This window comes from Pithys albifrons, chromosome 17 (assembly GCF_047495875.1).
Source record: "Pithys albifrons albifrons isolate INPA30051 chromosome 17, PitAlb_v1, whole genome shotgun sequence".
Classification (NCBI taxonomy): Eukaryota; Metazoa; Chordata; class Aves; order Passeriformes; family Thamnophilidae; genus Pithys; species Pithys albifrons.
The window spans coordinates 12,702,287-12,727,706 of NC_092474.1; the positions used below are offsets into that span (position 1 = coordinate 12,702,287).

Genomic DNA, 25,420 nt, shown 5'->3' on the forward strand with positions numbered 1-25,420 from the left:
AGAGACAGCCTGGGACACACAGGGTGAGGGAGAGCCTGAGAGACAGCATGAAAGACAGACTGAGAGACAGTGTGAGAGACAGCCTGGGACACATAGGGTGAGGGACAGCCTGAGAGACAGCCTGGGACACACAGGGTGAGAGACAGCCTGAGAGACTGCCTGGGACACACAGTGTGAGAGACTGCCTGGGACACACAGCCTGGGACACACAGCCTGGGATACATAGTGTGAGAGACTGCCTGGGATACACAGCCTGGGACACACAGCCTGGGATACACAGTGTGAGAGACTGCCTGGGATACACAGTGTGAGAGACAGCCTGGGACACACAGGGTGAGGGGCAGCCTGAGAGACAGCCTGGGACACACAGGATGAGGGATAGCCTGAGACACACAGTGTGAGGGACAGCCTGAGAGACAGCCTGGGACACACAGGGTAAGGGACAGCCTGAGAGACAGCCTGGGACACACAGGGTGAGGGACAGCCTGAGAGACAGCCTGGGACACACAGGGTGAGAGACAGCCTGAGAGACAGCCTGGGACACACAGGGTGAGAGACAGCCTGGGACACACAGTGTGAGAGACTGCCTGGGACACACAGCCTGGGACACACAGTGTGAGGGACAGCCTGAGAGACTGCCTGGGACACACAGGGTGAGAGACAGCCTGGGACACACAGTGTGAGAGACAGCCTGAGATACACAGTGTGAGAGACTGCCTGGGATACACAGCCTGGGACACACAGTGTGAGGGAAAGCCTGAGAGACAGCCTGGGACACACAGTGTGAGGGACAGCCTGAGAGACAGCCTGGGACACACAGGGTGAGGGACAGCCTGAGAGACAGCATGAAAGACAGCCTGAGAGACAGTGTGAGAGACAGCCTGGGACACACAGGGTGAGGGACAGCCTGAGAGACAGCCTGGGACACACAGGGTGAGGGACAGCCTGTGAGGGACAGCCTGAGAGACAGCCTGGGACACACAATGTGAGGGATAGCCTGAGACACACAGGGTGAGGGACAGCCTGAGAGACAGCCTGGGATACACAGCCTGGGACACACAGCCTGGACACACAGTGTGAGACACAGCCTGAGACACACATCCCAGGCACCCTGAACCCCCTGCATGCAGGTCACAGCAAAGCAAACTTGTGCTTTCCTACTCTCCCACCAACTCCTCCCAAAGAGTCTAGATTTGCTTTCTTTCAACACTAAAATAACACAAAATATCTGCCTGTCTAGACACTCCCCATATATTGATACAAATATATAAATATATACTTCTATGTACACACACAGAGTATTGAAAATGAGCTTGAAATGCACATGACTATTCTACGTGTTTCTGTGTTTAGATTACTCCAAGATAATCATGGCAATGTGACACAGAGTAAGCCCAACACATTCAAGCTCCAAGACAGAAAGAACATTAGGGCTGTCCAGGCCAGCTTCACAGAAGGTGATGTTTTATTTTGCATTTTAACTGTGACATCTGAAGTGCAGCCTGTGAGGAACCACAGTAAATAAACTGCTGCACTTGTAAAGTACTGCCAAGAACCAGACATGAGACTTTTAAACACTACTGTCTACCAGCAGTCCCTTTAGGATCACCTTCTGTATCACTATGGCTATATTAGATTATTAAAAAGATAGTAACCATTCAAATCTTTGCATTGGCTGGCTATGTTTTGCCCCTCATAACTGATATAAATCCACTTTGCCTTTTGTATTTCCTAACAAGCAGCAACTATTCCTCTCTGCAGTGCTTGCAGGAATAGAAGGAAACACACTTCAGAGAGTTACTGAAATTCCGTAAGGCTGAATTTATTTTTCTTTGGGCAGGTTTTCAGAGGAGGCAAAATAACAAACCACCAGTGAATGAAACTTGCACCTTTTGCACAACTCTCAAACACAAAATACTGACAGACAACTGTCAGACAACACAGGCTTTGATGTTCCCTAAGTGATCTACAATTCCTCAATTACACACTTGTAATGGTTTGACCCATGGCTTCCTCAGTAACCATTGTGTCTAAGGAAGTTCCAAGTATTCCACACGTGTCTTCCACGTAGCAGAGGGGGAGTGTTTTGTTGTTGCTTCCCTGTCCTTGGCTGAGGAGCTGGAGGGAGGTGGTTGGAGTCTGGTCCCTCCGGTCCCTGGTGGTTCTCCTGTCCTGGGTGAGATTGTTTCATTCTTGTTCCCCTTCCTTGAGGTTTTTAATTGTGTTTGTTTTGATTCATTTGGTTTCTTTGGGTTGGGTTGGTGTCTTCCCTATTTTCTGGCTAATCAATCCCCTTTTCTCCCTTCCTCTCTCCCCTGGGGGGTGGGATCCTGTGTATTGTGTATACAGTGTAGTTTGTAAATGTTAGTAAATATAATTTATTCTTTTTATTCAGTTCAGTTTCTTTAGAGTGCGTGTCTTTTCTGTTTTTTTTTTCCCTTTCCTTTGCTGGGAAGGTTCTGGGAGGGGGAAGGGGGGCCAGTCCAGGGTTGGCAACAGCCAGGCCAAACCTGTGACAACACTGATCTATTTGATGGATCTCCTGAAATGAATGCTCTGTTGTCAGCCATTCTTCCTAGACAAAACACCCAAGCCTGCCTACCTGGAAAGCATCACCGCTATCCATTCGGGATAATAGACAGAATTCCATCCTCTCCTCCCCCTTGCTTTTGGCTACAGAACAGTCAGTCCTACAAGGACTTACCCCGAGCTCATCTTCATCTGAGTTGTCAAAGATGTTGTCCAGGTCGTGCAGGGACGGGGCCAGGTCTGTCACCTGGGTGAGGCTGCCGGAGCCTCCGCGGGCGCCCGCGCCGTCCTGCCGGGTGTCTGCCAAGGGACAGGGGACACACGGGGTTTGGGTTTAGCCAAGCAGGCCAAGAAGTCAGGCTTTAAATTCAGATTAGGCCTGAAATTGTCAGCTGACTTGAGCTGGGCTGAGCTAGCTAACAGCTGACTTCTTCTAGCCAATAATACTGTATTCCATACCATATTGCATCATCTCCAAAGGGGTAAGAGCTGGTGTGTGGGAGTGGCTTGGGCAGTTGCTTCCCAGTTGTGGTCCCAGCAAGACACTCTGCTGTCCCAGGAGGGATGGGGAGGCCCAAGCCCAGAGCACCAGCTTACCATCATGTTATCTTAAAGAAGTAAAATGTTTGTTCTTAGCTTTTCTCTCTGCTTAAGTCTGTCTCTGAAGAACTGACTTCTCTAGAATGATTTGTAGTTAAAATGGTAGAATTTGTGTTTACTGGGAAGTGGGAAATTATTTCTTGTTATACATAACTTGTGTAAGTGTGTGTTATATTGTGGTTTTCTCCTAATTTTCTCTTTTTTCTGCATAAATACATGTAGTTAGTTTCAGCATAAACCTGGTTTGAGGGTTTTTTCCCTCTCCCTCTCCTTTTTCCCTTAGCTGGTTGGGGAGAAGAGGAACCCTTTTCACTCTGTCCTGGACAGTTGGTGTTTTGCCAGCTCAACCCAAGACACACGGGCAAGGGGGGCACAGACACAGCTCTGCCCCCACAGGGCACAGGCAAGAGGCACTGAGGCCCCTCTGCAGCCTAAAGGCAGCCCCACCCCCAGGGAAGGGTTAAACAACCACTGAAGGTCAGGGCAGGGAGAATGGAGGGAGCTGCTGCTCATTTAATATTCTAAAAACAAAGATAATTGTGTTATTATAAAAGGGACAGGCAAAAGCTTTTCCAGCTCAGGAGCTGCCTACAGCTCTCCTGGTACAGTCAGAAGGGCAGGGTGTGATCCCTCCTTCCAGGTGTCACTGCAGAGCACTGAGTAGTTTTGCACTGCAGAGTGAATCAAAGGGCTGTTACTCACCAGCCTTAGGAGCAGAACTGAAAATGGACATGGCATCCTTCCCATCAGGAACTGGGGTGGAATGTCCCATTGGGGGGATTTCCTTGGTACCAATTCCATCTTCTGCCTGCACAAAAAAATCCCAGGGTTTTTAATGAATATTAATTTAAGTTATGTAAGAACAACTGCTTTCCTATGTCAAGCCAAACTCAGGGCTCTGAGCAGAAAAAATGCATTTAAGAAGGGAAAAGAACACAGTTGTCTGCTATTTACATACACCTTGGGAAAAAACATGGGATAACACTGATTTACAGAGACTCCATGTACATGGAATGAGCTGACAGCCAGAACAGGTAATTATCCACCTAAAATTCTCCAGAGAAAACACCTTTTAGAGTGTTAAATGTGGTGGGTGCCTGCACAAGAACAAGGGAGTGAGCAGCCAGACATAAGGAGTATTTGCAGGTGATGGTCAAAGAATGGTGACCAAATTCTTTTTCTCCCATGTGGAAAAACAGCTCCAAGGAAATATCCAAAGCAATAGTGTCCCTCTCAGCAGAAGGTTACACTCCTTTTGCCCAAAGGAAGGAAACCAAACTTGGGCTGGAGGGACTTGAGCTTTACCCTGAGGTATCTGTCAAGCTGAAGCAAAGGAGCAAAAAACCAAAACACAAAATTCTTTAGTCTCTGAAAGTGAATATAAGGCTCAAAATCTTTCACTTCTTAACCTAAATCTGGAACCTGCTGCTGCCAAAGCTGAATATATATATATATATACACACATACATATATAAAATAAATATGAATATATACAGCAAATACCAGTTCAAAAGTACCATAATTAAATTCATTTTTTCCAGTGCTGGTGCAGGAAATAAACACAACACCCCTGAGATTATAACCTGTGGAACAGGCCTGTGTCTGCCAGAGAGCTGCACAGCAAACACCATGTCCCAGTATAAACCCAGTGAGAACACCAGAGACAGAGCCTGGATTTACACCTTACCTTGGTCTTTTTCAAAGGATCTTTCTCAGCCCCAAGTTTGCATTTTTTGTTGACAGTGAAGCTGTACTTGATGTCACCATCCTCAAAGGTGTAAGGGTCACTGGTGTCCCCCCAGCCCTCCCCAGGCTGTGTTAGTAGAGACAGGGGCTCCAAATAGTTCAGGGGCTGCACTGGCTTCTGCTCTTCCAAAATCTTAAACCGTTTATTGGGCTGTGCCAAGAGCCTGGGAGGGAAAATAAACAAGCAAACAAAGCCACCGTGAAACAAAACCAACATACCTTTCACAGCACAGACAAAACAGCTCTTGAGATCTGTAGCTGTCACACAAATACAGCCCAAGGCTCTCTCCATGCCCCTTGACCCAGCAGAAATATGCTTTTTTCCTCAAATAAAGGATGTATTTGGCTATGTTTAGTATTAAATGTTTTACTGTATTTAGATCTACTTTGGGACAATGAAAGAAGAACTAATTTTGTTACTATATGAATGAAAACACTTTGAAATACATCCTGGAAAAGTCAAGCAAACACCACTGTAATTACCAAAACTAATGTTCTTATAACTCAAAAACTCTTCCTCAGTTAATTTTTGCTCACACATTTTCATTAACTGCTCTCCCTGGGACATTTTTTAAATGGATTGTCAGGATGCAGAGGTAATGTTTAGGCTGGCATAAAATATATCCAGATCCTCACACTAAAGTGATAAATAAAATTCTTTGCATAAAAGAAAACCCAAGTTTATAAAAATAGAAATAGAAGGAGACAGCTAAAATTTCCTTCAAATGTAGTTGTTCATGGTCTTCACTGACAAGTCAATGTGTGTTAACTGCAGTTTTTCTGCAGTGTATTTACAAGAGGTTTGCAGCTCTCTTTGCTGTGCACAGCCCAGAGGGGCTGTTGGGGCTTTGTTTCCATCCTCCAGAGACTGAAGGTGCCAGCAAAGCTTCCACCACTGTCAGAGTGGGGTTACAAACAGCACAGTTATTCCACCATATAGGAATAGCTACTACTTACAGAAGGCATAATGAAGTTTGAAACCCAACTGGACAATCCCCCCTGAAGTGCCCCCACAGTGCCCTCATCAGAATCTTCACTCAAACCAACCCTTTCTGCCACAACTCAACACATATTTTTCTTTTTCTAAATGATAAAAACACATAAGCTTAAGAGAACTCTCACATTTGCTCCAATTCTGTGCTGTAGGTTACAAAGACATTTATCAGTTGTTACCATGTCCCACGGAAAGGCAGAGATGGAAAAGGAGGGCACCCTGCAACGGGACCTGTGGCAGTGTCAGCCTTAACCTGCAGCACCTGGGACGGTGCAACGACACCTTCAACTCCTTTCAGTGCCAATGAAAACACAGTTTGGTGTGACTAAACCCAAAGCAGCACCTGGGACGGTGCAGTGACACCTTCAACTCCTTTCAGTGCCAATGAAAACAGTTTGGTGTGACTAAACCCAAAGCAGCACCTGGGACGGTGCAGTGACACCTTCAACTCCTTTCAGTGCCAATGAAAACACAGTTTGGTGTGACTAAACCCAAAGCCCCCCTGCCCTCTCACCTTTTCAGTGCAGAGCTGTCCGGGTTCCCCTCCATCTTGGCGTCATACCTGTCACAGGGCAGCTCTGGCGGCCTGAACTCGGGGTCGTCGCTCGGTGGGACGCTGTAGGTCCTCCACACGTCCCCAGAGTCACTGGGCTGGGCTATGCCACAGTACAACGCTGTCTCACTGACCTCTGCCATCAGAGGTAACCTCTGGCCCACCAGGACTGTCCTGTCATCCAGGCCGGGCAGGGGCTGCAGCTCCAACCCGCTGCCGTACAGTGCTGGGTTCACGGGCACGGAGGGTGGGTCCAGGGTCTCTGCCTCCTGCCCTCTGGGCTGGGGGCTCAGAGTGGGAGGCAGAGGGGAAGTGGGGGAATGGGGTGAATCCATAGGATTCATATTCATTTGCTTGCTTGGATTTCTAGCAGGTAGAGAGAGCGGCTTCTCGTACTTCCTGGAACTGGGAACGTCCAAGGACGGCTCCATCCCGGCCAGTCCCAGTTTCTGCCCCGGTGTGTCCTGCTCCGTGCACAGCTCTTCAGCCACAGAGGGCCGGTGGTGGAATGGCATCAGGGGCCTCTTTTGCAGTTTCTCAACTTTGTCCTGCCTCTCTGTGGTTTTGTGCTTTGCCGAGGCAGGGGGTGGCAGTGCCGATGGCGCTGCCACGCTGAAGGCGGGCGGGTTTATCGTGGGGGGCCGGCTGGAGCCCGCGGCACTGCGCTGCTTCAACACCTTGTGCCTGCAAACAGAGGGGACACAGCTCACCCAGGGTCTGTACAGCCAGCTCAGCCCATGGGGACACCGACCCTGAGGAACAGCACTGACAACCTCAGCCCTGTGCCCTGGCTTGGGACACGCTCGGGATGATCCGTTGTCGGGACCACCTCGGCTGCAGCTTCTCTGACCTGTCAAATGGAAGTGAGAGTCTCCAGAAAACAGCACTCATGGGAAAGAATGCATAGAATGGCCTGGACAAGTGTACCCTCTCCTGGATTAAGAGCTGGCTGGAGGGTCGGGCCCAGAGAGTGCTGGTGAACGGAGCTGCATCCAGCTGGCAGCCGGTCACCAGTGGTGTCCCCCAGGGGTCAGTGTTGGGTCCAGTCCTGTTTAACATCTTTATTGATGATTTAGATGAGGGGATTGAGTCCATCAGCAGCAAATTTGCTGATGACACCAAGCTGGGAGGGAGTGTCGACCTGCTGGAAGGCAGGAGGGCTCTGCAGAGGGATCTGGAGAGACTGGAGAGATGGGCTGATTGCAATGGGATGGAGTTCAACAAGGCCAAGTGCAGGTCCTGCCCTTTGGCCACCCCAACCCCTGCAGCGCTCCAGGCTGGGCACAGAGTGGCTGGAGAGCAGCCAGGCAGAGGGACCTGGGGGGACTGAGGGACAGGAAGCTCAACAGGAGCCACCAGTGTGCCCAGGTGGCCAAGAAGGCCAAGGGGATCCTGGCCTGGATCCAAACTAGCATGGCCAGCAGGACCAGGGCAGTGACCCTTCCCCTGGACTCTGCCTTGGGGAGGCCACACCTTGAGTGTTGTGTTCAGTTCTGGGCCCCTCAGTTGAGGCAAGAGATTGAGGGGCTGGAGCGGGGCCAGAGAAGAGCAACGAGGCTGGAGAAGGGACTGGAGCACAAGTGCTGTGGGAGAGGCTGAGGGAGCTGGGGGTGCTCAGCCTGGAGAAGAGGAGGCTCAGAGGTGACCTCAGCACTGTCTGGAACTGCCTGAAGGGAAGTTCTGGCCAGCTGGGGGTTGGTCTCTTCTCCCAGGCACTCAGCAATAGGACAAGGGGGCACGATGGGCTCAAGCTCTGCCAGGGGAAATTGAAGTTGGAGAGCAGAAAAAACTTCTTTGCAGAGAGAGTGCTCAGGGATTGGAATGGGCTGCCCAGAGAGGGGGTGGATTCACCATCCCTGGAGGTTTTTCAGCTGAGCTTGGCCGTGGCACTGAGTGCCATGATCTGGTAAAGGGACTGGAGTTGGACCAAGAGTTGGACTTGATGATCTCGGAGGTCTTTTCCAACCCAATCCATTCTATGATTCTAAGAGCTCAGCACTGCTCAGCTGGAAGGTAATTAACTCCAAAAATCCAAGTTATGGTGCTCTCATTGCCATAAAGCAGGTCAGCCTTTCTGTGGTGCTGTAGCCCTGCTCCTGCTCCCTCTGGAGCAGCTGGACAGCAGGACCAGCACTGGCCTGGCTGTGCTCACAGACTCAAACCAGGCCTGGGTGCCCCCATGGCACTTCCTCCTCCACACCAGGTGGGGAAATAAGTACAAGTCTAGTCTAAAACAAACCAACAACAAAAAAAGCACTTTCTACCTGATGAAGAAAACATTAGTAAATATTTTAAAATGGTTCAAATAGAAAAATGCAATCTTATTGTTGACTTCATACTTTAATGTGGCTTTTTTCAATGTGTACCCAGTATCTTTGAGATTGGGAAGCACAGGACTGAATTTCAGGGACTGCTAAGCAATATTCTCATCATACTCATGTTCCCCAGGGATGTTACAACAGTGATTCTGTTGTCACTCTGTCCATACTTTTATTGTTCTTTTTTGTTGTTGAAGTTTGGGGGTTTTTTTGTTTGGTTTTATTAATCTAAGCAGAAACTGAAATACATGTTGTGCTTAACAGGGAAACTTGTTTAAAATTAAATGGCATTTCAAAATAAATCACTTCATCCCTACTTTATGAACGACAGCACAACAAAACCACTTCAAAACATACAATATGCCTTTAACTCACAAAGATGAACTCCAGGAGCAGGGAGACAGCAGCTCTGTCCTAGGGCACAAACCCTTTTCCTCTACCCCCCTGCTGTGTGGGGCTGCCCCAGCTCTCCATGTGGGCTGTGCTGTGCCCGGGACACAGCAGATGGTCTGGGCTGCAATCCCCCTAATGTGGAGCTAATGCCCTGCTAACTGCAGATCTGCCTTAAGCATGTTCTTGTAACATTTCATTGACTTAATTCTCCATCATTCCCTGTATTTTAACTGACAGCAGAGAATAATTTCAGACATTCTGCTCCTCACACACCGAGCTGGGTCCACGAAAGGTTGAATTTGATGCTGAGTACCAAACAGCCCTTGAAGACTCCTGATTTAAGATCATATCTTGACATTTATCCAGGACCTAGAAGGGGCACAGTAATGACTCAAACAGTATCTGTGTGACAGCGGCTGTCCTGTGTCTGCAGCTGCACAGAAAACACCCAGTGCTGTCTGAAATCAGGCTCTGCCTTCTCTTTAAGGACAATGCTTTCATTTCCCAGTTTCCAGGAACTCCAGCAGGGTGCAGGTACCACTGGAGGGATGAAAAGACTGTGTGAAACTGCAAATGCAGCTGGACCTGCCATGGAATCAGGATTTTTGTCCAGTACTGATCCCTTGTGCTTTCCAGGCCACCTGGACCCCAGTTTTCCACAGGAAACACTTGGCATTCTGACACAACACTTGTCTGTCCCACATTCCTGAGTGTATAAATACAAGCAACATGTAATGAGAACTGCAGACAAGCAACCTGTCCCTGGGGATCCAGCACAGACTCTCCAGGCTGAGCTCTGCTCTTCTGGGATGCACAATCCCTGCATCTCTAACTACACAAACAAGAACTGCATACTTGGGGAACAGCTTCTCTTGGTAAAGGTGTTTTTATGACCTGTCTCATAACCAAAGGGTGACCTTGGGAATTAAGGAGTTCAGGAGAAGCAGTTTCACAGGGCTGTTTCACAGGACTGTTTCACTGGAAACTGGTGTTTTTTCTAGCTCTGTAACATCTCTCTGGTAATTATAAGAATGCCTTTCCTGAGTGGGGAGCACTGGAATTTTAAGTACCCATCAAAGATGACAGATAAATTAATAAACTCCTGAAGTGTTTGTGTAAGTGAGCTGTGATTTCTCTTTCATCAGCTGGCAGTGGAAGGTGATGCTGCAAAGGTTTAATATTCTCTTGGGTGGTTTTTGGTGTCATGGCAGATTGACTGGAGATGTTTTCCCCCTTCCTCCAAACAGGGACAGCAGCACTATCCCCTAACCAGGATGCTCAGGAACTCAGGCAGCCTCTGCCCCTCTTCAGCAAGGGCCTTGAGCACTCCAGAGGTCAAAGCTCTGGAAAGCCTGAAGGGTGAGTTCCTTAGGAATGAGAACTGCTGGAGTGATCCTAAACCAAATATGATTATTCTTCCACTTGAACTGACTCCTGCAAGTGGCAGTGCTTTGAGATGCATGTTAATGACCCAAATAGGAGTGATGATCACAGTTTTGATATTGGGATTTCCTCCTGTCTCAGCTAAAACATAACTCCCTTTTCTAAGTGTACCTCTGAATTAAACAGGGTTCTTTCAAATGCTTATTCTCCTCAAAGCTCACCTGGAACAAGAACAACTGACTCTTTGGACTGGATCCACAAAATCCCATGAAACAGTATTGTTTGGAACCTCCTCTTCCAAATTTGCAGTTGCAATTTGATTCCTCCTGAGGGAGAGAAAATTATTTTAGCAAGCATCACCTTTTGTAACAAAATTTTGTAAGTTCATGTGCATAAATTCACATGTTCCCCTCAAAGAAATGAATCCCTTCTACTTGACCTTTGAGTAGACAGCAGATCCCTGTACTGCTCCTTGGAAGCTGCAGTTTGATTTATGTGGGAGGAAGGTCCCAGCTCTGCCTCAGACAGCTCTGACTGGAGTCTGAGCACAAGAAGCAAGGGACAAGCAATTTAAACCCAATTTGGATGTTCTTCTGACTTATCCAATGAGGAAATTGCATGGGAAAAGGGAAAAATAAAGATTTCAGGGCACATCGTGCCAGGATGAACTTCAAATCTCCAGTAATAAAGGGCTCTGATACCAACACTGATTCACTATATCCTTGACAATTCAAATTTTAGTCCAACTCATGTAACACAAAGCTTTATAAATACTACCTTGGAGTCCTAAATATCAAATATATACTCTTTGTTCTTTAGTCACCCAGCTTTCAGTGTAGATACTACAACAGGAGAGAGGAACTGCAGTCACTAATCTGAGAGCATCCAGCTGAAGGCACATCCCACAGATCTGCAGCCTCAAGGACTGTCACAATTAGGACACACAACTGCAAATACAACATGAAGTGTCAGGAGTTCTCAGCTGAACACAGGAGCAAATTTTCTTTGATAATGCTGTTCAGCATCATTAGCTTTGAGTAGTGGCAAAAGAATTCTGTGAGGAATAACATTATCTAAGGCAAACCCAATCTGATTTGAGCTGAATGTTGTGTGTGATGAATTAGCAGGACTGCTGCCTTACTTGGACTGTGCCCTGTTGAGAATGCATTCCTTCCAGACACGGTGAACCAGTCGGTTGTGAAATTTTGGAGCAATCTTGCTGGATTTCTTTGGACTGTGGACACTGACTGTCCCCTCCTGCACAGCTGAGTGGCTGAGGCTGCTCTGAGAGCAGCCACTGTCTCCTGCAACAGAAACAGAGCATCGATGCCAGAGCTGTTCTCCACAGGCACTCTGGGTGCTGTTCCCTGGCAGTCTCTGCTGCCTGCACAGGTGCTCACACTCCCTGGGAATGCTCAAAGCACCACTCCAGAACACACTGCAGAGTAACACCCACCCTGAGGTAACACTGGGTTATACCAGGTACATGCCAGGCATGTGCTGCACCCTGTGTGATGTGATACACTCTCTATATTATACATCTATATTTTTACTTATGTATAAAATATATTCCCATAATAAATGGAGCTATTTTAGACAGTTCCTCCAGCCCTGGATTGAATCACTTAGAAATAGTGCAGATAGAGCTTTTTTCACAATAATCCTAGATGTTAAACTCAAATTTATGTAGTCTTTGGTGAGTTGTTTAAAGACTAAATTTATTATAATATGGATGGTTCTAAAAGCATCTATTAAGAATGCTAATAACTTATGTAGACTATTTCAAAGCAAGGATCAGTTCTTTAGACTCAGTATAAAACCTCACCAAAGAAATTAAAGAATTAGTGGGATCCTGTGCTCTGGAGCCAGGCTGGGAGAGCTGGGGGGTCACCTGGAGAAGAAAAGGCTCCAGGGAGACTTGAGAGCCCCTTCCAGTGCCTGAAGGGGAGCCAGGAGAGCTGGAGAGGGACTGGGGACAAGGGATGGAGGGACAGGACAAGGGGAATGGCTTCCCACTGAATGGGATATTGGGAAGGAATTCCTCCCTGTGAGGGTGGGCACAGGTTGGGCAGAGAAGCTGTGGCTGCCCCATCCCTGCGAGTGTCCAAGGCCAGGTTGGACCAGGGCTTGGGGCAACCTGGAACACTGGGAGGTGTCCCTGCCCATGGCAGGGGGTGGGACTGGATGGGCTTTAAGGTCCTTCCCAATCCAATCCATTCTGGGATTCTATGCTATTTCTTGAATTGAAATACCAGAATCAAAACTTGCTCTGGGAAAGTTTTACAGTTGAGAAGTACAGAAATTTAACAACTGCTCATTCATATATACACAATCACCACAGCATGTGAGGGTCTCAGTATGTGTTACCTGATGATTATCCAAGAGATAACAAATAAAGGTATTTCTTCAACATGTCAACAGCCTGCAAACTCTTAGCCCATGCTCAGCCCTTCATGTCTCCGTGCCTGTGCGGCAGGAGCCGTGGCAGGGGTGGCACGGCAGGGGGATCCCTTTGTGCCGGGCAGTGCTGCGGTCCCGCCAGGCTGAGCCCCAGCGCTGCCACCCACCCACCCTGCCGAGCCCGAGCGCGGCAGCAGAGGGAGCTTTGGGGCCACTGCGGGGCTGGGCTGGGCTGGGAATGGGATGGGCTGGGGCTAGGGATGGGATGGGACTGGGCATGGGGCTGGTAATGGGGTTGGGGCTGAGATGGGGCTGGGGCTGGGCTGGGAATGGGATGGGCTGGGGCTAGGGATGGGATGGGACTGGGCATGGGGCTGGTAATGGGGTTGGGGCTGAGATGGGGCTGGGGCTGGGCTGGTCTGGGAATGGGGCTGAGGCTGGGAATGGGGGGATGGGGATGGGCAGGAGCTGTGCTGGGGCTGGGAATAGGGCTGGGAATGAGGCTGGGCTGGAGCTGGGGCTGAGATGGGGCTGGGCTGGGGCTGGGAATGGGGCTGGGCTGGGGCTGGGAATGGGGCTAGCAGTGGGGTTGGGCCTGGGCCTGGGGCTGAGATGGGGCTGGGGCTGGGAATGGGGATGGGATTGGGGCTGGGAATAGGGCTGGGGCTGGGAATGGGGCTGGGGCTGAGATGGGGCTGGGGCTGGGAATGGGGCTGGGATTGGGGCTGGGAATAGGGCTGGGGCTGGGAATGGGGCTGGGGCTGGGAATAGGGCTGGGCCTGGGAATGGGGCTGGCAATGGGGCTGGGGCTGGGCTGTGCTGGGGCTGTGCTGGGAATGGGGCTGGGCATGGGGCTGGACATGGGGCTGGGAATGGGGCTGGGGCTGGGCACGTGGCTGGGAATGGGGGGATAGGGATGGGCAGGGGCTGTGCTGGGGCTGGGAATGGGGCTGGGAATGAGGCTGGGCTGGGGCTGGGGCTGGGGCTGAGATGGGGCTGGGGCTGTGCTGGGAATGGGGCTGGGGCTGGGCCTGGGAATGGGGCTGGGGCTGGGAATAGGGCTGGGGCTGGGAATGGGCCTGGGCTGGGGCTGGGGCTGGGGCTGGGGCTGGGGCTGGCGCTGGGCTGGGAACGGGGCTGGGAATGGGCGGACACAGCCGGCAGATGTGCCATGTCAGAGCAGGGTGAGCCCGAGCACGGAGCGCTCTGTCCCCCGCCTGGCGCACTGGAGCAGCCGCACCGGGAGCTGCTCCTCTCCACCAGGGGACTGCCAAAGCACAGCTTTGCCAACTGTGCCCTAACCCTCTATCCTTGATTCTTCATGTTATGTATTTATTTCTCCACTTAGACCTTCTCTGATTATCTTCTTGTACAGTCAACCCCCTAAATCCCTGGGCATGCTGAGGCTTGTGGCTCTTAACACCTATTTCACTGGGTTTTAAATGTTCCACAACATTGGCAACTCGACAGAGGACCAAAAACACAAGTCAAAACTTCAGAGTTAGCAAATCCAGCCTCCCTTAGCAAAGCAGGGAAGGAATGTGTGTATACAGACAAATACAACATGCACACAGATGCATCATATGTCAACAGCAGGAGGAAAAGAAAAGTATGATGAGAAAGGAGGAAGGAGGGATGGGAGGAGCTACCAGGGCTTTCCAGTTACACTGGAGTGCATTAATTACTGCTGTCTATAATTATGTAATATTTTTGCACTGTACAGCACAGCAATATACAGCATATCATGAGACAGCACTGCACAGCAGGCAGAACCACTTTGTTCTCAGACACTGGCACCAACTTTTACCCCTGGAAATGACTGACACAGGAGTGGAACCCACCCATACACCTGTGTCAGGGAATGGTGCCAGCAGGGCAGCCCCTCACACAGGGGGCACTGCACAGCCTCTGGCCCGGGCTGGCTCCAAAATGCCATCCCAGCTCCAGCAGCAATTGGTTTTGTTACATACTTCAGGAAATCATGGAAAATACAGTTAAAAGAGACCTGAAGGCAACATCCAGTGCATTCCCTGCTTCAAAGCTGGATCAGCACAGTGGACCAACCTGTTCCTTGAAAACAAACATACAAAATACCCCCAACAAACCCCACCACTCCTCTGCTGATGGAGGTTCTGTAGCTTCCCAACAGCCAATTTATTTTAACACTTCATTATCCCTCCTCAGAGCACATTTTCCCTCCTGTTCAACCTAGTTTGCTTTGCTCCAGTGTGGGTTCATTACATACTGGGTGCAGAGAAAAGCCTGCTCTTTCTCTTGTGGTTCTCTCAAGGCTGTTACACCATCTCTCCTGCAAATTCTGCTTCTCTGGACTGAACAACACCAATCCCTTCCATCTTTCCCACACTGGACATGGCATTAGAACAGAATCGAAGTGTTATTCATGTGTCTAAGAATAATCCAGTTTAATTATCTCATTTACTGATTTGGGACTATGTGGCATGTTTTTCCAATCCATTTCTCCAGTTTTTCAAGGTCTTTTAAAATGGTTTTTGATATAAAATAAAAGGATCCTTTCATTGTTTGCTGCAGAGGCACCACCTGATAGGAATTCATGCTGCCCTCAGACAACAGCTGAGATCAAACAGAAGCTGTGACTGCCAGATTGGACAACACGAACCCTTTGTTATAACTGAGAGTTTATAAATATTCAGAAAGAGAATCCTCCTTGTGATACTGTACAAGTTTAACAGGGTTCTGAAAAATTCAAAAATACAATAACACATAAAAATATGCATCAATACTTGAACAGAGACTTAGTTAAATGTTGAAGTGTCTTGCTTCAGTTTGAATCAGAGTTCAGCTGGAAATCCCAGCTCCTTCTTACCCATTCCAGAGACTTTGGAATTCCTTTCAAATGGCCTTTAATCAAAACTCAACTGGGTTGGGCAAAAAGAGCAGCTAGAATTTGAAAATTTTTCTTATACCACCAAAATGCTGAGTTAAGTGTTGTATTCCTAGTTCTTCACAAAAAGAGCTACATACTTTTGAATTCCAGAATGGTTTGGATGGGAAGGGACATTAAAGCCCATCCAGCCCCACCCCCTGCCATGGGCAGGGACACCTCCCAGTGTTCCAGGCTGCTCCAAGCCCTGTCCAACCTGGCCTTGGACACTCCCAGGGATGGGGCAGCCACAGCTTCTCTGCCCAACCTGTGCCAGGGCCTGCCCACCCCCTCACAGGGAAGGATTCCTTCCCAATAGCAAACCTAAATATCCCCTCTCTCAGGAAACTCCCTGTACTCTTGCATCACAAAGAATCAACACCGTCTCAACAAGAAAACCAACATTTCATAAACTGGCAAAACCTGCCCAAAGCACCGTCAAAATCCAGCCTGTCAGCTCTTTGCACCACTGCACTTGCAGAAAATGGAGCTTAACTGAATTCACCAAGCTTTGTTTCAAGGTGTGTCTTCTTCAGAGGTGTCTTTTATTATCACAGACACAGCTCTCCCCTAACTTTGGGTCCACTGCCTGCCTTTCATCTGCCACTGTCCACATCCTAATCCTGCCTTCTCAGGAGCTCAGCAAACACAACAGTGTGACTGCACCTCCCCAGCTCGGTGCTTACCCATGACAGCCTGCTCTGGAGAGGTGGGGGGAGTGAGTGGCATCCCACAGGTGCTGGCAGGGTCCTTCACGCTCCCCAGCCCCTGCTGGCCCACACTGATGTGGCCTGGGGCACTGGCAGCGCTCTGTGACACCGGGATGTCACTCTGGGAGATGAGAACAAAGGCTGAAGGGTACACCATCCTCACACCACCTGCAGAGAGAGGGGGAGACCACAAGTCTTAAACATACCTGATAATACCCAGCAGCCCCAGCTACTTTCACTTGTTTCCAATGTCAATTTGACAAAACTTATTATGTGAAATATAAAAAGCTGAGGAATTTCCATGTTAATACACATCTAACCCTCTATAACCAGGACAGAACTGAAACAAGTAGCTCAGTACTGTGAATAATAGCATGTGGGATACAGGGAGTACAAAAGCTTGAGGCAAGATAACTAGTCAGATGTTCCAGTGTCAAGAGAGCTACAAGAGAATATAGGAAAATTATAATGGCTGTCGCTGATTAATTAGATTTTTTTTTTCAAATCATGAGGAGGAAAATAATCCTTGAGGCAGAATATTGAAACTCACCAACAATGACTTCGACTGCCACGGGGAAATCGCTGTCATAGCCCAGCTCCTCCTCCTCCTTCATGCCCTCCTTCTTCTTCAGCACCATGGGGTAGAAGTACTGCCACTCCTCCAGCAGCTTCCGCGTGGCGGGGTCGGACACCTTGTACGACTGTCCCGTCAGCGTCCCCGTCAGCCCGTAGGGGCTCAGCAGCACTGCGGGGGACAGAGCACAGCCCTGGAGCAGCTGGGAACAGCCCCTGCATCCAGGGACAGCTGGGACACAGCCCCTGCATCCAGGGACAGCTGGGACACAGCCCCTGCATCCAGGGACAGCAGCAATCCCAGAGGGAACACAGCCCCTGCATCCAGGGACAGCTGGGACACAGCCCCTGCATCCAGGGACAGCTGGGAACAGCCCCCGCATCCAGGGACAGCTGGGACACAGCCCCTGCATCCAGGGACAGATGGGAACAGCCCCTGCATCCAGGGACAGATGGGAACAGCCCCCACATCCAGGGACAGCTGGGACACAGCCCCTGCATCCAGGGACAGCAGCAATCCCAGAGGGAACACAGCCCCTGCATCCAGGGACAGCTGGGACACAGTCCCTGCATCCAGGAACAGCTGGGAACTGCCCCTGCATCCAGGGACAGCTGGGACACAGCCCCTGGATCCAGGGACAGCTGGGAACAGCCCCTGCATCCAGGGACAGCTGGGACACAGCCCCTGCATCCAGGGACAGCTGGGACACAGCCCCTGCATCCAGGGACAGCAGCAATCCCAGTGGGAACACAGCCCCTGAATCCAGGGACAGCTGGGACACAGCCCCTGCATCCAGAGACAGCTGGGACACAGCCCCTGGATCCAGGGACAGCTGGGAACAGCCCCTGCATCCAGGGACAGCAGCAATCCCAGAGGGAACACAGCCCCTGGATCCAGGGACAGCTGGGACACAGTCCCTGCAACCAGGGACAGCTGGGAACAGCCCCTGGATCCAGGGACAGCTGGGACAGAGCCCCTGGATCCAGGGACAGCAGCAATCCCAGTGGGAACACAGCCCCTGGATCCAGGGACAGCAGCAATCCCAGTGGGAACAGCCCCTGCATCCAGGGACAGCTGGGAACAGCCCCTGCATCCAGGGACAGCAGGAATCCCAGTGGGACCACAGTCCTGAGCCCCAGGGACAGCAGGAATCCCAGTGGGTACACAGCCCCTGGATCCAGGGACAGAAGGAATCCCAGAGGGAACACAGCCCCTGGATGCAGGGACAGCAGCAATCCCAGTGGGAACACAGCTCCTACCCCAGGGACAGCAGGAATCCCAGAGGGAACACAGCCCCTGGATCCAGGGACAGCAGCAATCCCAGTGGGAACACAGCCCCTGGATGCAGGGACAGCAGCAATCCCAGTGGGAACACAGCCCTGGATCCAGGGACAGCAGCAATCCCAGAGGGAACACAGCCCCTGGATGGAGGGACAGCAGCAATCCCAGAGGGAACACAGCCCCTGGATGCAGGGACAGCAGCAATCCCAGAGGGAACACAGCCCTGGATCCAGGGACAGCAGGAATGCCAGTGGGAACACAGCCCCTGGATGCAGGGACAGCAGGAATGCCAGTGGGAACACAGCCCTGGATCCAGGGACAGCAGGAATCCCAGAGGGAACACAGTCCTGAGCCCCAGGGACAGCATGAATCCCAGTGGGAACACAGCCCCTGGATGCAGGGACAGCACCTGGGAGGGGGATGGACACCCACACCAGCCCTGCACAGCCCCCCTGAGCTAACAGGGACCCTGGTGCAGTTGGGGCAGTAACAATTCCCACAGGGATGAATTTCCAGTGCTCCAGGAGCAGGGAGGCAGCACTGGCAAAGGGTGGGTGTGCATGGCAGGGCAGAGCACAGGAACAGGGGCCTGATGGCACTGAGGACAGAGAGCACAACTCATGGGGGAGACACAGCCAGGACCAACAAGGAGCAGCAGCTGCTCAACAACAGGGATTTCCACTCAGCTTCAGTTTTGCTTGTAGCCATATTTGATGTGAGAGTCCAGAATTCAGCTCAGTGGAATCAAATCCTCTATGATTTAAGTGCCTCTGTCATAGCTTTACATTTAGAAACAAAATGTTTTTCAATAAAGCTTCTATAAATTAACAGGTCTGTAAATGCTCATTTTATATCCTCTGGGTGTTGTTCTTTACTGTGTGTTGAACTTTATAAAGAGTTTTACTTTAATTACTTTGAAATTACAATTTCAGACTGTAGTAAGGGCAGCATAACTGAAGGACTCAAAATCATGAAGGTTTTGAGCTTTTTTATGTAGAGCATCACAGCAAAACTGCATCAGGAATTCAATAAGCCATTAACTGGATTCTGTAAAATTCTAATTTCTTACACTGGCAAACAAATAGTCACAGATACTTCAAGTTTTTCATTGTTTCTGATAGTTTTACACACCTTTTTAAAAAAAATAAATTAGTAAATAGCTGACAGTGTGTATGAATGGAAAGCACTCCTAAATCAGATAAGCTCAGTGCTTGTATTCTGTGTTGTGTGAAGCCACAGATTTGAGCTCAGAAAATCATATCAGTGCATTCACTTCCTTAAATATTAGTATTTTTCAATAAAATTAAGTATTTTAAACAAAAATTATTCACTTCTTTGCTTTATTTATAGAATCATGGAATCGACTGGGTTGGAAAAGACCTCCCAGATCATCAAGTCCAACCCTTGGTCCAACTCCAGTCCCTTTACCAGATCATGGCACTCAGTGCCACGGCCAAGCTCAGCTGAAAAACCTCCAGGGATGGGGAATCCACCCCCTCTCTGGGCAGCCCATTCCAATCCCTGAGCACTCTCTCTGCAAAGAATTTCTTTCTGCTCTCCAACTTCAATTTCCCCTGGCAGAGCTTGAGCCCATCATGCCCCCTTGTCCTATTGCTGAGTGCCTGGGAGAAGAGACCAACCCCCACCTGGCCAGAACTTCCCTTCAGGCAGTTCCAGACAGTGCTGAGGTCACCTCTGAGCCTCCTCTTCTCCAGGCTGAACACCCCCAGCTCCCTCAGCCTCTCCCCACAGGACTTATGTCATTATATGAAGTACCTTTAAGAACAGAGTGAACCAGCAGAAACTGCTGAAAAATTCCCTGCTCATGTCTGGCTACAGCATTGAATCCCAACAACCCTTTTCCTGCCATCCCAACCCCCTGAGCAGAGAGTGGGTGCCCCCAGCGTGGCCCTGCAGCCCAGAGAGCCCCAGTGCAGCTGCATACCTTGGAAGGGCGAGGGGGAGGACTGGGCCATGTGGATGTGCTCCTCGGTGATCAGGTAGATGGGCTGGTGCTGCGCGATCTCCACACTCGTGCACACGTTGCTCTCCCCGTGCAGGAAGAAGGTGAAGGCACAGGACAGGTGTTCACTGCAAGAGAAACAGCTCTGTGAGGGTGTGGGAACCCTGAGGGGGCTGTGCCTCCACCTGCACACCCTGTGCTGTCCCAGGGCCTGATTGGTAGTCACACAGGACACAATGATCTGTCACTGCACAGGCCTGAAAGAGAAGAGAGACCAAAAAACCCCAGTTTTGTGAAAGTTCTAATCCTGCTTTGCACAGTGTTGTTTGCACAGAAAAGCTGCTTAACTCATGAACAGCAGGAAGTGCTGGAGTCACTTTGCTCTGGTACAGACTGTCCAGCAATTATAGAGACCAGTGTGCCACAGGAGTGGCTTTGCAGCAGGCAAGAATCACCCACAGACTATTCTGAGCTGGAAGGGACCCACAAGGATCATGGAATCCAACCCTTAAGTCAATGACCCAAGTGTTACAAGCCATACATTAAAGTAAGACAGACACTTCAGTTGGATGAAATGGTAAAGATCCAAGACTTTGTAGAGTTAAAGCCATGATTTTACAAGTTTGACAGGTCATGGCATTGAACAAAGAAAAGGGAAAGTCCAGCAGCGATGAAGACACTTCAAGACCACCCGAGGGATGAAGTCAGGAGAGCACCACCCAAATTCAAAGCTAAAAGGAAAGCTCTGCCCAAGATTTCACCCAGTCATTAATATGAAAATTAGAAGGTGTTAACTATGAACTTAAACTATAAATGGCTCATTTTACACAAAAAATTTAGGCAAATTTTTGCCCAGTATGAACTGGTTTGCCTCCACTGTTGTCAATAAATACCTTTGCTGCTAAATAAGCCAAAAGCTTCTTAGTAATTATTTTTTTGAAGTGTTTTTTGCTATCAGATCAGTGACAATGTTGGCAACAACCTCACAGATGGGTTGTCCTACTTGTTTAAAAGAGTAGATTCTTTACAAACAAGTGGGATTGTAACCAGGATTCAAGCAGTGGAAACAGAGGCCTACAGAAATTCCTCCAAGTTCACTCTGCAAGGAGTTCTAAGCTGAAAGGGAATAAAAAAGGGAGCCTGAAAGGTGTTTGCCTAAGGCCTCATGAGAATCTCCATTAAGGAATAAAAAATCACATGAAAATTACAAAATGTTGACAGTGGTCTAAGGTGAATGATGGATTTGTCACTGATGATCAAATATAGTATGAAGTGAATGGCATTGAAAATGTTCTCACTCCACTCTACCCACAGAACAGCCTCTCACCACAGACAACTATTTGCTTCAATATTCCTTGCCAGAAAACCACAAGAAAAAAAGAAAGCAAAACACATTTCAAGCTTTTTATCATCATTTTAATCAAGCAGAAATGCACAGAGCTGCAGTGATAAGCATGCAGTAATTTTGCTGTCCAATTCAAGAGCTGTGCACAGCTCTCTGAGTGTTGGCTTTGGCTCTGGGCCAGCCTTGATGGACCTGGTTTAGGGGCAGGTCTCACTCCCCTCACCAACAAGAACAACCACAAGCAACTATAAGCATGAACTCTAGTCCTGAAGTCATAGAATGGATTGGCTTGGAAAAGACCTCCGAGATCATCAAGTCCAACCCTTGATCCAACCCCACTGTGATCACCAGCCCAGGGCACGGAGTGCCCTGGGCTGGTGATCACAGTGGGGTTGGATCAAGATGTGGATTCTCCCTCAGTGCCACATCCATAGAATGGATTGGGTTGGAAAAGACCTCCCAGTCCCTTTACCAGATCATGGCACTCAGTGCCACGGCCAAGCTCAGCTGAAAAACCTCCAGGGATGGGGAATCCACCCCCTCTCTGGGCAGCCCATTCCAATCCCTGAGCACTCTCTCTGCAAAGAAGTTTTTTCTACTCTCCAACTTCAATTTCCCCTGGCAGAGCTTGAGCCCATCGTGCCCCCTTGTCCTATTGCTGAGTGCCTGGGAGAAGAGACCAACCCCCAGCTGGCCAGAACTTCCCTTCAGGCAGTTCCAGACAGTGCTGAGGTCACCTCTGAGCCTCCTCTTCTCCAGCCTAAACACCCCCAGCTCCCTCAGCCTCTCCCCACAGCACTTGTGCTCCAGTCCCTTCTCCAGCCTCGTTGCTCTTCTCAGTTGGGTTGGAAGAGACCTTCGAGATCATCCAGTCCAACCCTTGGTCCAACTCCAGTCCCTTTACCAGATCATGGCACTCAGTGCCACGGCCAAGCTCAGCTGAAAAACCTCCAGGGATGGGGAATCCACCCCCTCTCTGGGCAGCCCATTCCAATGCCTGAGCACTCTCTCTGCAAAGAAGTTTTTTTCTGCTCTCCAACTTCAATTTCCCCTGGCAGAGCTTGAGCCCATCGTGCCCCCTTGTCCTATTGCTGAGTGCCTGGGAGAAGAGACCAACCCCCACCTGGCCAGAACTTCCCTTCAGGCACTTCCAGACAGTGCTGAGGTCACCTCTGAGCCTCCTCTTCTCCAGGCTGAACACCCCCAGCTCCCTCAGCCTCTTTTTTCAGCCATACAGCCACTGCCACCAGACATGGGGCAGCTGCAGCAGTTTTCCTTGAGAAAATTTCCCCACAAGCTCAAGCAAAGTCTCCTCTTTTCATCCTAATTTATAAAAATTAGAACCAGTTCAAAAGAGTCCCAGTTCTCTGGTCACACTGAGCAGGACTGTTTTTTTCACAGCTACTTTTCCAGAAGCCTTTCCTTCCTTTCCAGATGCCTCAGTTGGGATGTCACCTTCCCAAATAGAATGTATAGAACATATACAGAATATAAGTCATTTCCAGCCCTGGCTGCACTGGGGCTGGAGGTGTGAAAATGCTGAGCACTCTGCTCTTCAGCCAGGACAACACCTTGGCAGGCACTTGCAAGAATATTTACACTTATTCACTGAGACATATGTGCTAAAATTAAAATAAAGTTGAAATAAAAGGCATCTATTGACAGAAATACAAGTAGCAACATCTCAAAACAAAAGATCTGTGTCTTTAGCCTAAATATTCCATGTATTTTTTCACTCCTAAGACAGAAAAAGCTTCAAATAAAGTGTCAAGCCTTCAATTTGGCACCTGCAGCTGCCACCAAGTGTCTTTCAGGTGTTTCCTCTGGAATCTTTGTTACCATAAATAACTTTTGAGATGCCCAAATATGCAGCTGAATCCCTTGCCAAGGTAATATTTAGGATTTCCCATAATCTTTATGAATGTCAAACCCTCAGTTACCATAAAGGACTGAAAGAAAACAACATCACATTCATTTTACTGACATACAAACATCAGATGAGGATTATGAAAATCTGGCTGTGTTTAAACAGCACAACTTTGGCAGAGAAAGGAGAACAACTGATGGATTGAGGAATTGTCTGCTTTTGTCAGGAGGTTTGCAGAAATGCCCAGGGGGACCTGGGTCTGCATTCAGGCTTTAAAGAGATTATTTCCAATAATCTCAGTGACAGAAATGCCAACTCATAGCAGAGTTTGGAATGTATGGACTGATGTACACCTGGGTATAAAGTCAAACTGTACCTCACCACAGATTCCACAATACATGATAGAAGTGGAAATCAGGTACTTCAAAAAACAATAAAAAATTAGAACAATAAAAAACTTACCATTAACAATTACTTTGGGATTTGGGGAAGAAAAATCTTCAAAAATCTTTATTTGAACACAACCATTTTTTTCCTTATTAGAGGGATATTTAAAACAATGGGTTTAGGCTATGAATTTTATCATTATTATTTAATCTCTGAAGTAATTCCATCCATGCAGAGCTTCTAAGCCTGGCTTGTCCCACACTCTGCAGCCTCTTCACACCCCAAAAAAGTGCAGTGGGAGCCACAGGCCGGGGCTGACACTGAGGGTTCCTTAGAAGAACACAGGGAAAATTTCAGAATCCTGTATTTGTACATGCCCATCCTATTTTTAGAACAGTTTCAAGAGGAGTATTTTTAAATACCCCTTCTCTGCAGAGGAGGGTAAGCTCCCTGCCCTTGCCTCTGGGCTGCTGGCAGCCCCTTGTTCCTCTATTTTATAAGAATTGTTCATAAAGTCACTGACTGTGTACAATTAATTGTATTTTATGACCAATAAATTGTATTGCTGCTGCAATTCTCCTCAAAATTAAGGCTGGGATCTGAAAGCCCTCGACTCCCAGTAGCCCCAAAATAGCTTTATTAAGTCTGATCTCAGGAAAGAGGGAGCAGCAAGGCACAAGCATTAGGAAAATAGTCAAACCAACTCACTTGCTTGATGGGGACCAGAAAAAAGAGGGCTTGAAAAGGCAGGTTTGAAACATGAGGGTAACAAAAGAGATTAAAACAAAATAATTTCCTTTAATTTGTCAACAGGGCAGTAGCAGGTCACAGTGGGGTCTGTCTGGACATCCCTACACTCAGTAACACTCTTGGACAAGTCAGAGTAAATTAACAATCCGTGATGAAAATCACCTCTTTTTAAATAATCTGGAATAAAAATCCCTATTTAGGAAACACAGAAGTTGGTGTGACCATATTTCTATTGTGACACAGGATATAGGCTTGAAAATGCAATATAAAAGCATATCAACAAAGAAACATGGAGGTTATTACAGCTGGACCAGCTGGACACAGCCCTGTTCACCAGCACTCTCTGGGCCCTCCAGCCACCTCCTGACCCAGCAGAGGGTACACCTGTCCAAGCCATGGGCTACCAGCTTTTCCAGGGGTCTATTATGGGAGACAGTGTCAAAGGCCTTGCTGAAGTCCAGATAGACCACATCCTTTGGGAAAGGCCTTCCCTTCCCCCTCATAAAGATGCTTTCAGGAGGGAGAGTGTTCTCCTTCCCATGAATATTTGAGTCATGCTGCTCTGGAATGAGCAGCTGTTGCACTCTGGCCATCGGTGGGCATTGATTTTATTCCAATGGAGTCAGCACAGCTTTCAGTCTTACACCACAATTGCACTGGTTGTGTGTTAGAAGTCAGTCAGTGATGGAATCCTGTTCAGCACATAAACAAAAGGGATATTCAAC

General features: G+C 48.9%; 1 protein-coding gene across 1 annotated transcript in view; it reads right to left on the reverse strand.

Moving 5' to 3' along the window:
• The window catches only part of MED13L (mediator complex subunit 13L), a 205,707-nt gene that overhangs the window by 39,714 nt on the left and 140,573 nt on the right, over positions 1-25,420 (reverse strand). Inside the window, exons 5-13 of the mRNA XM_071571766.1 lie at positions 20,329-20,474; positions 17,079-17,273; positions 16,505-16,696; positions 11,658-11,820; positions 10,738-10,842; positions 6,384-7,106; positions 4,817-5,039; positions 3,832-3,937; positions 2,705-2,829 (exon numbers count right to left, since the gene is read on the reverse strand). Of these exons, the coding sequence (XP_071427867.1) occupies positions 2,705-2,829; positions 3,832-3,937; positions 4,817-5,039; positions 6,384-7,106; positions 10,738-10,842; positions 11,658-11,820; positions 16,505-16,696; positions 17,079-17,273; positions 20,329-20,474 (1,978 nt within the window). The remainder of the gene's footprint in view (positions 1-2,704; positions 2,830-3,831; positions 3,938-4,816; positions 5,040-6,383; positions 7,107-10,737; positions 10,843-11,657; positions 11,821-16,504; positions 16,697-17,078; positions 17,274-20,328; positions 20,475-25,420) is intronic.